Below are 17,936 nucleotides of genomic sequence, written 5' to 3'. Positions count from 1 at the left end.
ATTTTTTTGTTTTAAATGGCACTGCATGCACTAGTAATTAAATAACTACATAGATTGGTAAGTAAATCTGGCTGTCTCAGTTGAAGCGAATTCCTCATTTTTGAATTAGCAGTTGTAAATTGACGGGCTTTATTTCTCTTCCTCTCTTTGTACTGTTCGAGATTGGATAGGAAAAGGCTTCTCCCATCTTAGAGAAGCCTCGGAGGAGCAAGCACCAAGTTACGAAATTGTTCCTACTATGTACAACCAACCTTCTCACTTAAGCATATTGGCTAGTGGCTGCATTTGCGTTCCTCTTGTTACACGGGATCAGCTGTCCATGTTCAGCTCTCCAGGCCTTGGAGTTGTGTCACTAGTGCTTGAGTCTCCCTCCATGTTGAAGGCTCTGTCATCATCCAGGCTCTTTCGGTTGGCTTTTAAAGGTGACTGAGAGCAAGAGCATCCTGGAGCAGGCACTGCGCCTAGCACGCTGCCTCCAGAAAGAGATGATTGCACTGCACAACTGGATGGCGGCCACAATGGAGGAGGTGGAAAAGCTTCGAGACCCTGAGGACGAGCTCAAGTTTGCCGAGGTATGCAGCACTACTCTCTTGGGCCTCATTGAGTGCAAAAGTAAATTGAAAGTTGGGAATGTTTATCCGGCAAGAAGTCAGTCAGCCCTCGAAGTATGGTGACATTGATTTAACTCTATAGAGGAGCAATTTAGACAGTGCGGTATGACCACTGACCACATGCATCATGCAGTAGTGACTATACGACTGCAAACTGTTATTGTGATCATGTGTAAATGCAGGGATTAGGGTTGAACCTAATGATGACCCTGGGTTTCATAGTGCAAACTCTTGCTTCATGTGCTCTGAGCTGTGATGCACTAACTCCCTTAACGAGCGGCGTAGACTTCCCATTTTCCCGGGGGGGGGGGTGGGGGAGGGGGGGGGGGGGGGGGGGGGGCAGGCTGAGAAGTTTTTCCGGAGGGGGGGGGGGGGGGAGGCAATTTTTTTACACCAGCAATTATCAGTAGTTTATTTCAGAGGGTACATTTTACAGTGTATATATATCGCCATGTGTCCGTTGCTGTGTGCATTATTTTGTTTACACGCCACTACTAGAAGCTCGTTACATGGCACATAAACAGCGTCTCAGCAAGGATCATCGCCCAGGGGGGTCTCTCCCCCCCCCCCCCCCCCTCGGATCTCACCAGGGGGGCACGAGCCCCGATGCCCCCCCGTAGTCTACGCCTATGCCCTTGCCCACCCATCCACCTCTTATTGTGTGGTCTAGCGTGGAGTTTATCCTCTACAACGTTGAGTGCAGGGTGAAGCCACGTTTTATTTGAAAGCCTCAAATCTTGCTCATTTCTTCTTGAAGAGCAAGCTTCGTGAGTTGGACCAGAAGAAGCCCTCTATGATTGCCATTGTGGAACTCAGCGAAGGACTGACTGCACTCACGCCCAACCACAAGCTGCCGTCACTGTCCAACACCGTGCGGACCCTGAAGCAGCAGTGGGCAGCCATCGACGAGAGCCTGAGGAAGAAAGTGCCTGCGGTGAGCCATCAATGTGACACGCCACTTCCCGTTTAAGGCCTGTTCACACAAACACCTAGTGCTAACTTGGTGCTATAAACAAAGCACTGACTGTGCTGCATCAGTGCTTCGATGCATGAGACCCTGCCTTTTCTTGCTTACACACACAGTGCAGTGCTAACTCAGTGCTGAGTCTGCACTGACAATAGTGCTGCTACAGAGTTGACTTCGCATTGTCTCAGCACCGAGATGCATGTGTTAACCGGCCTTTCCTTGTGAGACATGCAGGGAGCTCTTTTCACACTGCTTGCTTTTCGTCCGCACAGGGTCCGAAGGATGTGGAGAAAATGTTCTCCAAGTTCTGCACTCACCTGACGGCCATCAAGACGTGGTTGGAAGGAGCGGAGCTTTACTTTGTCGCCAAAACTGAGTATAAGGAATCTGCTGCTGGGCAGAGGAAGCTCAAGGTATGTGTGTGCCACAATGGATGTTGGGGAGGGGAGTGCTTAAGCGGGGCTTTTTTTAGTTTTGACGAGCATGTTGATACATTACAGTAAAACCTCGTTATAACACAATGGGATATAACAAACAAATGGATATAACAAAGCAATCATAATTCCCCTTGCTTGAATAGTTGGAAGAAATGGACATTGGCTATAACAAACTAATGGTTATAACAAAGTAATTACGACCGCTCCTTCAACTTCTTTATAACGAGGTTTTACTGTAGTTGCACCTTAGGAAGACAGTACACAGATGGAAAAAAACGGACAAAACATTCTCTCAACTTCAAGAACATCTAATCATTTCGGAAGAGGTCTGCGTGGTTGGTGAAATCTGAGAAAATCGAATAAAATCACCAACCAAATCTTTCGCGGAGGCCCTGTTGTTTCAAAACTGACTCGGTTTTTTTCTTCAGGAGCGACTATTTACAGGTAGGGGACAGCAGCTTTGTTTTCTTTTACGGTAATGGTCTTTTTTTTCATATCTTTGTAAGAGGTAATCCGTTTACATAGAATGATGGTACTGTGCCATTGCACCCATTGACATTTTCTGGTGTTGTTTGGATATGTCATGACTTTATAAAAACCCGTTGGCGGAAGTTTGTCTCAACATTTATGATGCGGGTGTTTGCAAAGTCGATGCGATGGTCATTGTCCTCACAGTGCTTCGCAACAGCGCTGCTCTCGCGGTCGAATTCGTGCACATTGTTTTTGTGTTGTCGAATTCTTATTGGGAGGTTCTTTGTTTCACCGATGTAGGTAGGTGGCAGGGCACAGTGTGCATGGAATTGAATACACAGCACCCTGCACTCTTTCTTTAGAGGGACAATCTTTTGGCCGCGGCATCGTACGGTCCAAGTGTTGATACTGGTTTGTGGGACACCTGAATACTTCCTTTTCCCAGCATATGCACCAACACTTTGCTAGACTCCTTTATGTAGGGAAAGCAGGTGCGGGTGTGTGGACGGAGTCACTTGCTGCTCTGTGACTGAAGGTGCAAAATGTGTGGCTAAAGGTGAATGTGCGGGAAAAGATACGGGTGTGCGGCTCCGCCCGCACACCCGCACCTGTGTTCCCTACATAAAGGGGACTAGCGAAGCACTGGTGCGTACACCGGAAAGGAAGGTATTCAGGTGTTCCATAAACCGGCATCACCTCTTGGATGCATAACGCCACAAGGGATTGTCCCTCTTAAGAAAGAGCGCAAGGTGTTGTGTATTCAGTTTTATGCGCAGAAAGCCCTGCCACCTACATCATAAATGTTGAGACAAACTTCTGCCATCGGGTTTTTATAGAGTCATTGCATATCCTAACAGCAACAGGAAATGTCAATAGGCCCACTGGCACATTACCATCATTCCATGTGAACTGACTAAGTTACCTTACACACGAGTGAAAAAACAGACCATCACCGTAGAACAAAACAAAGCTGCTGCCCCCATCTGTAAATGGTCGCCTTGAAGAAAAAACCTAGCCGGTTTTGAAATGTTGGGACTTCCTTGTAGGATTTGGTTGGTGATTTTATTCAATTTTCTATCATTTTATTTTGTCTCACTCAAGACATGCACATACAGCATTCTGGGCACTCTTGTCCTTCCATTTCCACCTGGACAACTGGAAATGGACGAGCATTGAGGTACCCTAGGCTGGAGCCTTGCACCATGAGTGCTCAGTAGTGATGGTAACTTGACAACTTGTGTCAATTTTTTCACCGAATGTTTTCAGGCCCTGCAAGCTGAGATGAGCGAGCAGAACACGAGAGTGCAGGTGCTGAAGGAAGAGGCCCTGGACATGCTTCGTCAGGGCCCCAGGTACAGGCAAGCCGTGGAGTCGGAGCTCAATGCCCTTAGCGAGAGGTGGAACACGGTAGTCGACAAGCTTAAGGTAAGTGATCTTGCGGCAGGTTCTTGGCGTCGAATAAATTACGTGTAGCTAAGGTAGTGTCGGATTCATATTCATAATAATTATTGTTGTTTCAACATTGGCATGGAGGTTATGAAAGAAGGGACGACGCATCCGAAAATGTCAAAGGCATCTGCATTTATTGAACAGGGAATGACCATAGATGCTTGCTCAGACAATAAAGGGAAGAGACATACTAGCACCCACAAGAACTCTGAACCCGCCGACCTAGACAAGCTAAACTTTGCAGAGTTTTTTCACTCTACGGAAATGGTGTATGAGCATGCTGGGGGTAAGGAAGGGGCTTTCTTCCTCCACACATGATGTTACAAGAGCAGAAGTATACTAACACAAGCACTAAGCTAGAACAGACAGCAGTAGTCGCAATAAAAGAAACTGTTGCATGTGTTTGCCGAGCACAAAGACATCTCTGACCTATGCAGTTTCCGCACTCCCTCACTTTCAGTATTTCTTTTAAAATTCTTCGAGGATTTTTTTACCTTACACAAAATGAGCCTGTTCCCATGTAGGGGAACAGAGCTGACACAACTCGCTAGTTCAGAATGAGGAGTTGATATTTTTTACTTTTGCTTTTGTGCTCAGGAGGTCATCACCATTATGCCGCCCGCATTTTTTTTTTCCTTACCCCGAGTGCTGACTGGCTCTCGTCGGCATTCCCCGGTTGTTTTTACTGTTCATCTTTTCTTCAGATTTATTAATTCTCTCTTGCGTCCCCCTCACAGACAAAACCGGATGTCCCTGCCCATGGCCCGTCCGGCGCCGAGCCTGTCTGCATCGACGTGCAGCGGACGCTGCTGAGCGAGCTGCGTGCCTCGCCCGTCAACCTGTCTTCAACGTCGTCGGAGGCCGAGCTGTCCGCTCTGGAGCAGCAGGAGGCCAAGCTGCGGCAGGTGGCCAAGCGTCTGGAGGCCCTGGAGACTCACCTGGACAAGGGCATTGACCTCGTCACCAACGACGTCCTCGAAGAGAGCGAGCAGATCATTAAGGTGCTACTTCAGTTTCTCTCACTCTTACTGTAATGTGAAACAAAATGGGCTGTGAGCAGTTTATATAACAGAACCTTTCAATGCGAACCGTGCTGACTGAAGTTCGGTTGGGCGGGAAGGCTATGAACTACCATAGTAGTGGCACACTTAGTTCTGTGATGTCCTTAGGATGTCCTAACATTCTGGGGATCTTCTGTTGACACTCGTGGGACATCCCAGAACGTTAGGACATCCTTAGGATATTCACAGAACTAAGTGTGCCGTCAGGGTAGGTTTGATTGAGGAAATGAAACCTGGTTTTACAGCCTGCGTTAATATTGCAGAAAGCTGAAACCTTTGCAGATATGACCACCAGTGGGAATACAATGCACAAGTTTGAGAACATGAAATTACTTTGATCAAAAGACGAAAGGGAAAGACAAAATTTTTCTATGAATCTACTTTTGCCAAAGCCTAATTTTGTTAAAACAAAGAATAACATTGTGGATGCCTGCGGCATTTATTTTAGCGAAACAAGCCGAAACAGTATGAAAGAAAACAATGTTGTCTTTCTTGCCGACAGGTTCGTTTTACTCCATACGCTTGTTTGGTTAAGTCGAACATAGGCTGATGGCAAGCTAATACAATGAAACTTTCACAGCCTGCACTAGCTCTGTTTCATTGTAATTGTTGTTCATTGCAGTTAATAAGTGGGACTGTGCTTTGATCATGCCCAGTGAGCAATGTGCTTGACCGGGGCATCCAGCTACAGTTAAACCTGGATGTAACGAACCTGTATACAACGAAATCCTCTATTTAATGAACTTTTTCAATTCCCTGACGCGATTTTCATAGAAGCACTTGTATTTGTGAACTCCATGTAACGAAGCGTTCGCACTGGATAACCTTGATTTAACAAACTCGCTCCGCCGCAATCTCCATTTTTTTTTTTTTTTAATTCCGATAATTTGGATTTGTTTGATATTTCGGACCTAGAGGCGGAACCATGACTTATCCCATAGAAATAGTGTATACTATCGAAACCGGTTATAACGAAGTCGGTTATAACGAAATAGCGGGTACAGCGAAGCAATCACGATTTCCCATTCTCTTTTGTACTTTGTTATAACCGAAGCCGGTTATAACGAAATGGCGGATATAGCGAAGTGATTTCCGATTCCCCTTGACTTCGTTATAACCGGTCTCGACAATATTCACGACCAATGTTTCAAACAACTTGAAGTCCGAAAGTTTGATTATTCGGACAAAATCGTTGCGAGCGATCAGCGGAAAAAAACCATCGAGAAGCGGCCATTTTGAATTCTATGTTTGCTGCAAATGGATTGGCTTGGTTTGGCAGCGCTACTGGCGCTACTTGAGTACTTCTAAGTCTTACTGTTAGGTGACGCTATGCTAGCCCTTTTTTTTTCATTTAGCTGCACATCATCATCATCATCATTATCATTTTGCTTTTCCCGTTTTTTTGCGTCACCAGTCGCCATTTTGTGCTCGTGGTTTTGCGCCTCTTATCTCGTTCGCACAAGGCTGGCTTGGACGTCATCTGTTTTTTTGCCACCGCGATGTGTCATTAAGAAGCGCAGAACATACTCGACCATAACGCCAGAAAAGGAGGCTGCGATTCTCAAGCTAACAGAAAGTTGCCGAACGGAAACGGATGCGTAACCTGAAACAAGGCATTATTTACAGCTTTTTAAGCCCACTTGGAAGTAATGAAGGCAAGTTTTTCAATCTGCTGATTTTTCGGACTGCTCTATTATTCAAAATTTTTTCGGTCCCTGCGAAGTCCGAATAATCGGTCGGCAACTGTACCTAAAATGCAGATATATTCTTGTCCAATTGCCACCAAAGGCGAGCAGCATTTGGTGGCTATCGCGAGGGAGGTCTTAGATGCCACCGATGTATTACGCCGGGTCGCCGGTTTTCAGGACGACGACAGCGCTCTAAATGCTTTGGTGTCCTTTAAGCGCTGCGTGCTGCCTTCGCTCGTGCGAAAGACACAAGGCAAGCTTACAGACTTCTTTTCCACTAAATAAATGACGTGGTGAGTTTGCCCACGTGGATTTTTAATTTTCGCTTTCTTTCCAGATGTCTTTTCCGAGTTTTTCCGCGAAAACTGCATGTAACGAAATCCTCCATATAACGAATTATTGCAAACTTTTATCAATTTCGTTATATCCAGTTTTAACTCTAATGCTACCTGTTGCAGGGGCGGATTTATAGGCCAGGCTTGGGGGGGGAGAGGGGGAGAGGGAGAGGAGGGGCGGGGAGGAGGGGAAGGGAGGGAGGGAGGGAGGGAGGGTGGGAGGGGGTCTGCAGTGGGATGACTTCACGGACAAAGCGTTGCCCATACCTATTTTGTTGACCTAACATTCAGCATGTCATCAAAAACTAAACATTATTTTTTAAAGAAGCTAATATATTTTCTTTTTTCCATAAAAAAAAAAAAAAAGACCTGGTGGTGGTGGGGGGGCGGGTGCTTAGTGGGGGCTCAGGCCCCCCTCAAATTTTCCAATAACCTGTAGGTTTCTAAACGTTGAGTGCGTTACAGGCATAAAGGAGAGCTGTATATTGGGAGAGTCTGGCCAGTGGGTCTGGCGACGAAGGCGCTGGAGAGAGGGGAGTGGAGGAGAGGGAGGAGAGTGCCTAAGAAGCAAGAAAGGAAGGAGGGAGCAAAGAGGAGACAACCGCCATTTTGACACAACACGGTTTCCGTACAAAAGCACTAGAAGCTACGCGTCGTCTGCTAGAGGCTGATCTTTTTTTGGCCCGAATGAAAGTTTGCAGTCAGACATCAAGAAAACTTCATTTGTTAGCTTTTTAACCCATCAAGGAATAACAGGTACCGTGTTTGCACTATTCTAACGTGCCCCCAATTCTAACGCGGAGGCAGATTTAGTTTCCAGATAATCAAAAAGTAAATTACTGCCGATTCTACCGCGCAGGTAAAATAATGAAGATTGACCAGATACCTCATAGAACAGATTTTATAAAAGGCACACCAACACAAAAATAAGTGCAGTGCACTGGTCGCCGTAGTCAGAGTCCTACGATGGTTCTTCGCTGTCCACAGAGGTGATACTTGCTTTCGTTTAAAGCATTTAACTGCCGTGCTTCTTGCGCATGTATGAGTGCACGGCTGTCGCCTCTGTCAGGGTCGTCTTTCAAACACTGCGAGCTCGTTGGGTGGCTGCGATTGTGAGGCCACTTAGTGTTTCTTCGTTGTTATCTTTTTCCACCAGCCTGATGGCCTTTCGTTCAAATAAAGCCTCCTAGTGAAATTTCTTTTTCTTTTTCCATCTCAAAACGACAGACACGAGTCCGTAGACGCGAGGTAGAGAACTTGTGTGATACGGATACCAAAATGGCAAACGTAAACAAACGGTTGCGATGGGGCCCGAGCATTGTGTTTTTCTTGAGTTTCAGTTTTTGATTTCGATTGTAAAGCACATGTAGTTTTGGGCACCGATTTTGGCGAAAAAAAGTGCGCATTAGAATCATGCAAACACAATACTATATAATTTCCTTGCCAGAGCCAACAATATAAAAGGAATTAACCGAAATTTAGATGCCAATTCTGTGCATTCTACTGAGTGAATGAATGAAAATGGCGGCCCTCCCCGCTCAGCTGGGAGCAGCCGGGAGTTCACGCACATGCGCTCACGCATCTCACTCTGCACCACGGGCTGATTAGCTTCCTTGGGAGGGGAGCGTTACGGCGGCGAGATCATAAACTGGCCAAACTCCCAATATACGGCTTTGGCATAAAGGTGCCAGCCTCTGTAATCGAGTAATTAGATTATAGGAAGCGACTTATTAGCAAAAAAAAAAAAAAAATCGGGGAGTGGGATTGGGGAGGGCATCGGTGACTAAATTCAAGGTCTGGGTGTACTAATTGAGTAAGTTGGTGCATGTTACATCAAATAAATAAACAGATTGGGGAACACGAGGGAAAGTAGACAAATGAAGACACAGACACTGTGGTGACTCTCAATTGTCGTTTCTCTTTAGTTCAAGATCCATAAAAAAATATTTAAGGCAGGACAATTTCCCTAACAAACAATCCCACATAAAAAAAAAAAAAGCTGTTAGACAAAATGTTTACAAAATGAAATTCACCCTTTGAGATTGTAATTTATGGTACACTAGTGCATAAATTAGGACCGCAATACCAGATGTAAAAAAATGACCACATCTCCACGTGGTGAATAATGTTGATTGGGGTGAAGCTCTGGTGGTGCTGATGATACTGATTTTGTTCGTAGGTAGTGCTGATGGTGCTGATGTTTTTTTATTGCTCATAGGTAGTGCTGAGTTCCGGGTTGCATTTCGACTTCATTATTACTGCTTTATGGTCGGTGAAATGCAGAGCCAGTGGTTCTTCTAGCGGATCAGCTTGGATCCGCTGGAAGCCGTGGGAACGCATCTCCACCGCTTAAGTCAACGGTCCATGTCAGAAAGAGAATGTGTGGTATGAAACGTGGTTATATACACATTTGAGCATTTGACCGCAGCGCCCTCTCATCTATAAACGTTGAGCCAATGCATGCAAAGTTTAACGCAATTATATACGCATTTGACGGCAGCATTCCTCCTGTATAGACGGTGAGCGGCTACATGCAACGTTTCATCCATGACATCCCCAGCTCTTGAGTTACTACCACATCTCAGAGCCCCCTACTCGTCCCGCAGCCGTGGCCGAGTGGTTAAGGGGGACACTACCCAGCAAAAACAATTTCTGCAAAAAAAGTTGATTTTGAAAAATGTCATATTTACATCCACCAACATCTAGAGAGTATTCCCAGAAAGTTTCATTAGTCTACACTGCATAGTTAAATTTTTATAAATTATTTTCGGTCCACCGATGCTAAAGAAAAGGTAGAGGTTGGAGCACTTTGAACGCATTTTTCTCCATTCCACTTTTTGGCATAAATTTCACTTTAGGAAAACTATCGTTTTGTTATTATGCAACTTGGATTCATTTTTATGAGTTTTTCTTGGGTGAAATTTTAAAGGGAAGATAACTATGAGCTTGTATTTTTTATTTTTGTCATTTTTCATGCTCAAGAACTAAAAGTTTGGACAAAGGATGGAAATCTAAAAACTGTATTTGTGTTTATGTGGCTTTTTTGTCATGAAAGATGGTATAACATAGAAATATAGCTCCATAGTTATCTGTTCTGAACTGTCCTAATGCAATGTAACACATGAAAACGACAAATTTATAAGTAATTTCAAAACAATAGTTTTCTTACGCAGACACGCCCACTTTCGTCTTTGAACGTTTGCTATTCTTTTTGTACTTCACCCAGGTTATCAAAAATTGTCAGAAATGTTCTCAACATCAACAGAAACAAGCCCTGTAAGTATAATTTAAATCAGACAAGTGGTTCAAAAATTTACTTTTTTGGGTGGTGTCCCCCCTTAAGGCGATGAACTAGAAATCCATTGGGGTCTCCCCGCACAGGTTCGAATCCTGTAGACTGCGCAAACATTTTTTCTTTTTTTAAGAAGACAGATGGGATGGCAATCGATGTGAGCATGGACACCAGATAGACAAGGCTAGACCCTAAGGAGCTTCGCCCCTAAAAATCTATATTTTGTTTCACCGTTAGTCTGAGTGTAGCTGACGGTACGAATTGAGGGGCCAGTCAACGGTGCCGACAGCGCAACGTCACGGCATTCGACACCTTTTTGTGTGTGCTCAGTCGTTACTTTTCCAATCAAGCACAGAGCGTATGCCGCGACTTTAGGCTTTTAGTCTGAGAGTTTAGAATAAGAACCAGGGAGAAAGCGTAAGATAAAGGGGTTCTTAAACTTTCCTCTCGTGAGGAATATACCTACCTATCTCTCTTGACTGATAGTGATGGAACTCATCCCTGTTTTGGCATTAATGCTATGAAGTGGTACAGAACCCCATGAACCATGTAAACTGTAATGCCTACGCTAGGGAGTCCTTGGCACAGTTGTGCTTCAGTAGGCGCTTATATCTGTTAAAACAGCAATAGTCAATAAAGTTTGAGCTCGGGAACCTATAAAGGTACTGTTGGGAACACCCATACTGTTGGGAATCCATTTTGAGAGCTCATGCTCTAGGCTTTGGCCGCGCTTGGACTTAAATTGAAACGAAGTCTAGAGCCCGTTGTGCTCTCAATGTTGCGCATCCGGTACAGAAACTCTCGTCGGAGATGGAGCACCTGGGCCTGGCGGTGGACCAGGTGTGCACGGACGCGGACCGCTTGGTGCCCCGGCTGGGGCCCGTGCCAGCAGCCCTGGAGCGCCTCAAGGGGGAGGCTGACTCTCTGGAGGCCCAGTGGGGCGCCGTGCGCAGGGCAGTGGAGCAGCGCAGGGCACGCTTCCAGGACCTGGTGGTCCGCTGGAAGTTGTTCCAGCAGCAGACAGACGCCACCGTGGTCCAGATGGTGGTGCTCCTCAGGAACCTTGAGCACGCACGCACCGTGCAGAGCCGACAAAAGGTGCGTCCGTCTACGGGGGATGAGAATACGATGCTTGGCATGCAACTTCGACCGGTATGCTAAGTGTCCTGATTCTGCCCAGGCGTCGAAAATGGTCCAGAAAAGTAACTAGTTGCGTCATGGGAATTGCTGTGTCATGCCGTCTCATGTCGCGATCCCGGTGATTGGTCGTGGAAGTTATGGCAAAAAGTATAGGTGAACGTGAGCATTGCTGTTGTCGCGGCGTCTCAACTCCCGGTTGCCGAAGCTTCCCCGAACTCTCAAGCTGGAGAGCGACCTGCTGCAGAAGGGGTGTCTACCACAACTACCTCTGCTGTTGTGCCACTACCAGGATCGTGGCGAGCAATGGCGTGACACTTCTATGACGTTGGAAACCACACTTGAGAATGCGGTAAACGCACCAGTGAGAAACACATTCCAAGTACAAAGTGCAAATATTTACCATTCTCAAGATGGGGTGGACAAGCAAGGTGGGCTTGTTCGACTACGACGGAGGGCAGTGCAAGAAAACGAGGTGCGTCTCAATTTGATCGGCGGAATACGGCTCTCATACAAGAAACGTGGAAATGCGATAGCATTTTGATGTAGTCTGGAGTGATGCGCTGCAGAAATGCATCCTCGTTTTTCGCCTTGCGGGTTTAAGATGGCAGTCACAAGCAAATCGCAAAGCTCGATTGGCTCGGCTCTGTTGGTCGAGCAGATACTACGAAATGCGGTACTCGGGGACCAACCGTTCGGTGACCCTTAGGTTCTCCTGCCTGTCCCTTGTAGGCGGCTCTGGAGCAAGCGGCTCGCGTGGGGCAGGAGGTGGCCTCGCTCCAGCAGCAGGCGTGCACCCTCGAGCGGGAGTCCGGGGTGCCTTCTGGAGCGACCCAGGCCCAGCTGCACCGTCTGCTCCAGCTGTGGAACCAGGCTCAGGGCCACGTGGCCTCCCTGTGCAAGCCGGAGCCCGCATCACGGGTGGCGGATGGCACCCAGACGGAGCAGCCACTGGCTGTCATCATGGACTCTGGGGCCGTGACCCGCATCCCGGACTACCTGGCCAAGGTGGCCAAGCTGCGGGAGGCCCTTGTGGCCGTGGGACGCCAGGTGCACTCGCCCGAACTGTGCGGGAAGGACTTTGAGGACTTCGAGAAGCAGGAGGGCATCCTCAAGGTGGGCTTCGCTTCCCTCGTGGGTTTTCGGACACGAGAAATCCTGATTTACCAATAATGGTAGCCAAGGGAAACCTCCCAATCTCGGTATCGATGCAATAAAGCAGTTTAGGAGCCTACAGGCCTTGTAAGCAGTAATGCACATGCTATGGTCGCCGGCAAGGTGGGAACGGCAGGGAGGAGTCTCGGTCGTCCCTCTTCCAGCCCAAGCTTTCTACCTTCAGCGACGCATGAACGCCTCGTGCACCTCGAGCGCGTGTGTGCCTCTAAAGACATGGTGCGCACGCTGGACGCCGGGCATTTGAAAGGTGCACCCTGCCATTTTCACTCTGTCGGTGGCTATAGGAAGGCTTTGGGCCATAGCTACGGATTATTGGATGGTTTAAACCGCTACAGTTGTGCTTAAACTGGGAAAACAGTTTACTTGAGGACAGGGACGGTCGAGGAAATTTGAGGGCTCGGGGAACCCCGGAAGGAATCCCCGTGTTTCCGGAAACTTTGTCTAAGAACCTATGCTCTGTCTTGCCAGTTGTGCACAGCACTGTGGAAGCCACATGCAAGACAGAGAGAGAAAAGCCGCTTTTGTGTGAGTCTCAAACGACGGGCTAATCCTCCAGGGAAACAAAAGCGACATCTGGGATACAGAAAAAAGGGTCCAGTTAAGAGGGGAGCTCTTCCTTCCTCCCCTCTCCAACTGCTTGGGTTACTCTTTCGCACCCGTACCTTCAGTAACGCTGCTCGCAACTGGCGCGTAGGGTATGAACTCCGCATCGCATTTTGATAGACCGCAGGCGGTGCTACGGGCCATCGCAGCCATTTCAATGCCGTGCAAGTGTCACGTGACCTTTGAGAGGGGCGTGCCGGTACACGGTGCACCTAATCCCCGTGACGGGTTTGCAGTGCTGGATTGGCTAGGATGACTTCTCGCATCCTCTGCCGTCTGTCGTAAGGTGAAACAGAATATAGGATGGAAATCAATTGTTCGAAATAGTGCTGCCGTAAACAACACAAAACAAATCTTATCCAGTTGAAATGAATTTTAAAAAAAATTCATCTTGTGCTCTAGGCCACCATTTTTTACTGCAGAGGTGTAGCTAGGTGGCACATTCGTATTGTGAGGATATTGTGAGAAAATTTTTTAATGCGTTAACGTTAGTGCCTTGGTACATGCACTGACCTTGGACTGGTATGGAGCGCACATATTTAAAGTTCGCAACATTGCCATGGGATGGTGCCACGGCCCCACTGACTTAAGGAGTGACGCCGTGACTAACGCCTAGCAACCGAAGGTTGCCGGTGACGTCCCCTTCACCAATTTCGGCGCCGCGCAGTGGGGAACGGCGGGTGTGTCACTGGGGCGTGTTTAACCCACCCCAACCACCCGCTCACGCCTCTTTGTGGTAACAGTCTGTGGATGGCTCATTACAAAATATTAGCCCACCTTGGGCCACCTGTACACGCTGCCTCACGGTGCCCCGCCGGCGGACCAACTTCGCCCTAGCCCCGCTGTCCCCCACTGCGCCACGGGTGCTAGGTATTACGTCACGCTGTCGCTCTCTACATACCAGTGTCCGAAATCCTAGCCCCCAGCAATAAAAATAGTAAATAATAGTCTCAAATGCAGGCTCTTGTGAAGAGGGGGCTGTGCATAAAACTAGATTTTTCCTTTCTATAGCACTCTTGGCATTGGTGTTGTTCTTGGAGCTTTGTGACTTTGCATTTTTGACACTCTTACACTATATGATATGTGTGAAGGTTTAAAAAAAAAAAATTAAGAGCCCTTCCGCCCCGTGAGGAGGGAAGTCTAGCAAAGCTGGCGCTCTGGTGGGTTTTGCTATATTGGGGTTTAGCTATATTGGGGATTTGCTAGACGGTCACACAAGACACACGTGGCGCCAAAGGGGTTCTCGCTGAACTCTCTCCAGAACCTTGAGGTCGTGCCGGGGAAGCGTTCCAATAATTTGGCGCCGCGGTGATATGCGTCGTGCTTATGTTCAGCTTCTCTTGCTCAATTATTGTCAATGGCATTGGCTCGACGGTGCCGGTTAAATTGATGCTGTTGCACGCGTCGACGCTCGACGCGGGCGAGGTCGTTGCCGGGCAGCTTGGTCGGCAGTCGAAGTTGTTTTCTGGCTGGGAGCAGCGGCAACGGCGGTTTGACGTTGGTGACTTGCCCATTCTCATTTCTGGACGCGTCGACGCTCCTCGTACTCCTGCTGCTCCTCTTTGGAACAGAAAACAGGGGTGTGACCCATGTGAAGTTTGAAGTTCAACTGATAAGGACAGTGATGCAATATCTACGTTGCAGACAAAGGACACACACGATTGGTGGGTAGAGACAATGACGTTTTATTATAGAGCGGCTACACCAATCACGGCGCAGGCTCTAGTGCGCCACACAGGTGGCTGCCGAAGAGCGTGTGGCATTGCGCAATGTCGGGGGGGAGAGATGCCGCACGTGGCGAGGAGAATACACAACTGAGAAGGAGGCGGCAGCGGTGGAGAGGAGTATAAAGTGGGGCATACCGTATTTGCACGAAGATAACGCGATCACGAATTTAACGCAAGGGCAGGTTTTGATGCTCTCAAAAAGAAAAAAAAAAATATTACTCTTAAAACGCCAGCCGAGGCCGCATACATTTCCTGCACTCGGGGGCATAGCAGAAGTGAAAAGTCAATGGAAATCGAATAATATTAGTTTATGTGTTGACTTCCGTTTACAATCCACTTGGCGACTATGCAGATATGCAGCAGCATGGCGCCGCTTGTCTGGTAGTTACGTTTTCTTCGCGTGAGCTCCTTGGCAGACCACAAGCAAAGCAAAGCATGAAGCAGAAGCACTAGCGGACAAACACCAGACCACTCTGGAGTAGAAACTGCAAATTGCGCAGTCAGAAAAAAGGCTGCCGAACCTTAGACACGATCACACTTATTCTTGTACTGGTCCCGCCGTATAAACAAACACCTCTTGTTGCTTGATTGCATAAACACGGTTGGTGGTCTTGGCTTGGCTTGTGTTGACTTGACTTGACTTGACCTGACTTGGCCTGGCTTGGTTTGAATTGGCCAGTGAATTGGCCATTCCCGCTTGGCGCGCTGCGCACGGTGTGCAAACACAAAAGTGATAAAAATGCTTTTTATGTTTTCTATTCACCCCTTCACGTGGCCCAACAGCTAATAAATTCCCTCCCACACCCCCACTTCTTTTCCCACCCGATCTCCTGCATTGAGCGGGAGGGATGGCTTTCTCCTCTGGCTTTCTCCAGACTCGCACGGCTTGCCTCGTGGCTGAACTCGATTCCGAATATAACGCGAAATGCGTTTTGAAGCACGTAATTCACAAAAAAAAAAAAAACTCGTGTTATATTTGTGCAAATACGGTACATCGTTGCTTTTGAATATTGTGGGCTTACGCTCGATCTGTCGCCAGAGGCGATCCGTCAGGACCTAGCCTTAGACAACTTTGCTGTAAAAACGGAGTCTTGCAAAATGCGCTGCCCCCCTACTGAATCATGGCGTCAGCATAAACAAACATGGTGGCACCCATGGAAAAGAGCAGACAGTGGTCTATAACCAGCCAATCCTGTATAGCCACCGTCCTTCATTCACACACTAAGGGACCTGATCTGCTGGTGGAGGCATGCAGCTTAGAGAAGTTTGTTTTAGCGAATGCCGTTTTACCAACCCCATTTTATTGGATTGTTTTATAGGGAAACCCAGTTTAGACACAATGGCAATGAGTCTACTTTTAGCGAATGTGGCCACCGCGAAGCAGCATGTACGGGTGAGCCTTTTTTAAACAGGATCCCCTTTTCAACAAACGGCATTCCTCTAAACTGAGACTCAGCTTTCTCTAAACCGAGCTTCAATGAAACGTGCCCATTCTCTAAAGTGTGTTTCGATGAAATGGCGTTAGATCAACTGTAGTAAACCCATCTGTTTGCACCAAGGAAAAGAGGGGTTTCGGGAATGTTTACCTCGCAGAAAGTGCTGAGAGGCTGCATTCACCATGCTTTGTTATATATGACCGCTGCGCGAAATGCTCACGCATTTCTTCGAGAATCAGCATGATGACAACAACAATTTTGGCCCATTTTTTAATTTCTTTTTTTGTCAAAGGGTACAAAGAAAACCCTGACTTTTTCGGTGGGTCGGTGTAGAGGTAAGCATAATGAACAAAACCCGAGACTGAGGATAATGCCGATACAACACGGTCTTAATGGGATTACCCTCATTAACTCATTTGCTTCCTTTTCTTTTTGTGAGTTATGCCTTTTTTCACATCTAAGATAGAAAACATTTTTTTGGGCAAATGGGGTGTTTAATTTTAGGGGAAACAGGGAAGGCAGGGAAAAAAGGTTATTGCTATTTTTCCCATTTTGTGTTCTGTCCACTTGAGTCTCTTGATAGCATCCAACAAATATTTTGCCCCTTGCACGAAAGTGGATTTTGAGATTGTCTTTATGATGCATGCTCAATCTACACACCCTTTTAGAAAACCAGAAATTGCAGTCATGCCTGAACTTTTTCTCTATTAAAAATGTGACCAAACATCACATTATGCCCTTTTCTGAGATACATCTAAGGAAAGGGATGTGTTGCTTTGTTTGTTCATATTTTTAATAAGGAAAAAGGGTATGCATGATTGCAATCTTGGGTTTTCTAGGATGCTTAGTGTGTGTAGATAGAACTAAAATGGATAACGTTTGCCTAGCTACTGCAGTAAGGTAAGAAAGCAATTTTTTTTTTCATTGACATGTTTTTGGTAGAGTTTTAGGTGCACTTACTAAACAGTGTAGTGGAACCTTTCTACAGTAAAGACAGATTTAGTTAGGATTTAGATATAGTCAAGCATTTGGGGTGCTGGGTATGGTGGAGATACTGGTGTTAAAGAGGTTCTTCTATCTAGTATTTAGAACCTTTCATGAAATAGGTCGTTTCATTCTGGGTTTCGTTTTCTGTGCTTTGCCCTCTGCAGTCTGTCAAAGAGGCACTGGATGCCCTAAAGCCGACCGTGGACTCTGTGAAGCAAGAGCAGGCTGCCATCATGCAGAAAACCAACGACAAGGACTCCCTGGAAGTGTCCAGAGTGGTTGAGAGGCTGAGCGAAGACTGGACCAAGCTGAAGCAAGTCTATGCAGACCGTCACAGGTATTGACATGTGAATGGAGACAGTTGTGAATGTGTAGTTGTGAAAAAAAAATTTCGCCGTTTCCCATACTTGATACTAGAGATTTAGTCAAAAAGAACCTACTGGAAGCCTCAGAGTGGCATCCGGTAGGTTCTTGCCTCATCATCGCTGGCAATGATTTGGTGCTGTGAAATTTCTAGCTGGGAAAAAAAATCTTGGCTGCGACTCAGAGGCTTAAAGGA

General features: G+C 46.9%; 1 protein-coding gene across 1 annotated transcript in view; it reads left to right on the top strand.

The window, feature by feature from the left end:
• Positions 1–17,936, top strand: part of LOC8023908 (dystrophin) — a 502,903-nt gene that overhangs the window by 110,634 nt on the left and 374,333 nt on the right. The window contains 8 exon segments of the mRNA XM_040499676.2: positions 423–572; positions 1,369–1,545; positions 1,851–1,991; positions 3,753–3,911; positions 4,673–4,936; positions 11,107–11,409; positions 12,181–12,564; positions 17,542–17,714. Coding sequence (XP_040355610.2) covers positions 423–572; positions 1,369–1,545; positions 1,851–1,991; positions 3,753–3,911; positions 4,673–4,936; positions 11,107–11,409; positions 12,181–12,564; positions 17,542–17,714 — 1,751 coding nt within the window.

Source organism: Ixodes scapularis, unplaced genomic scaffold (assembly GCF_016920785.2).
Source record: "Ixodes scapularis isolate PalLabHiFi unplaced genomic scaffold, ASM1692078v2 PGA_scaffold2__306_contigs__length_199485367, whole genome shotgun sequence".
Classification (NCBI taxonomy): Eukaryota; Metazoa; Arthropoda; class Arachnida; order Ixodida; family Ixodidae; genus Ixodes; species Ixodes scapularis.
Note: the sequence above shows the minus strand (reverse complement) of the source record. Positions and strands in the feature narration are given on the sequence as shown.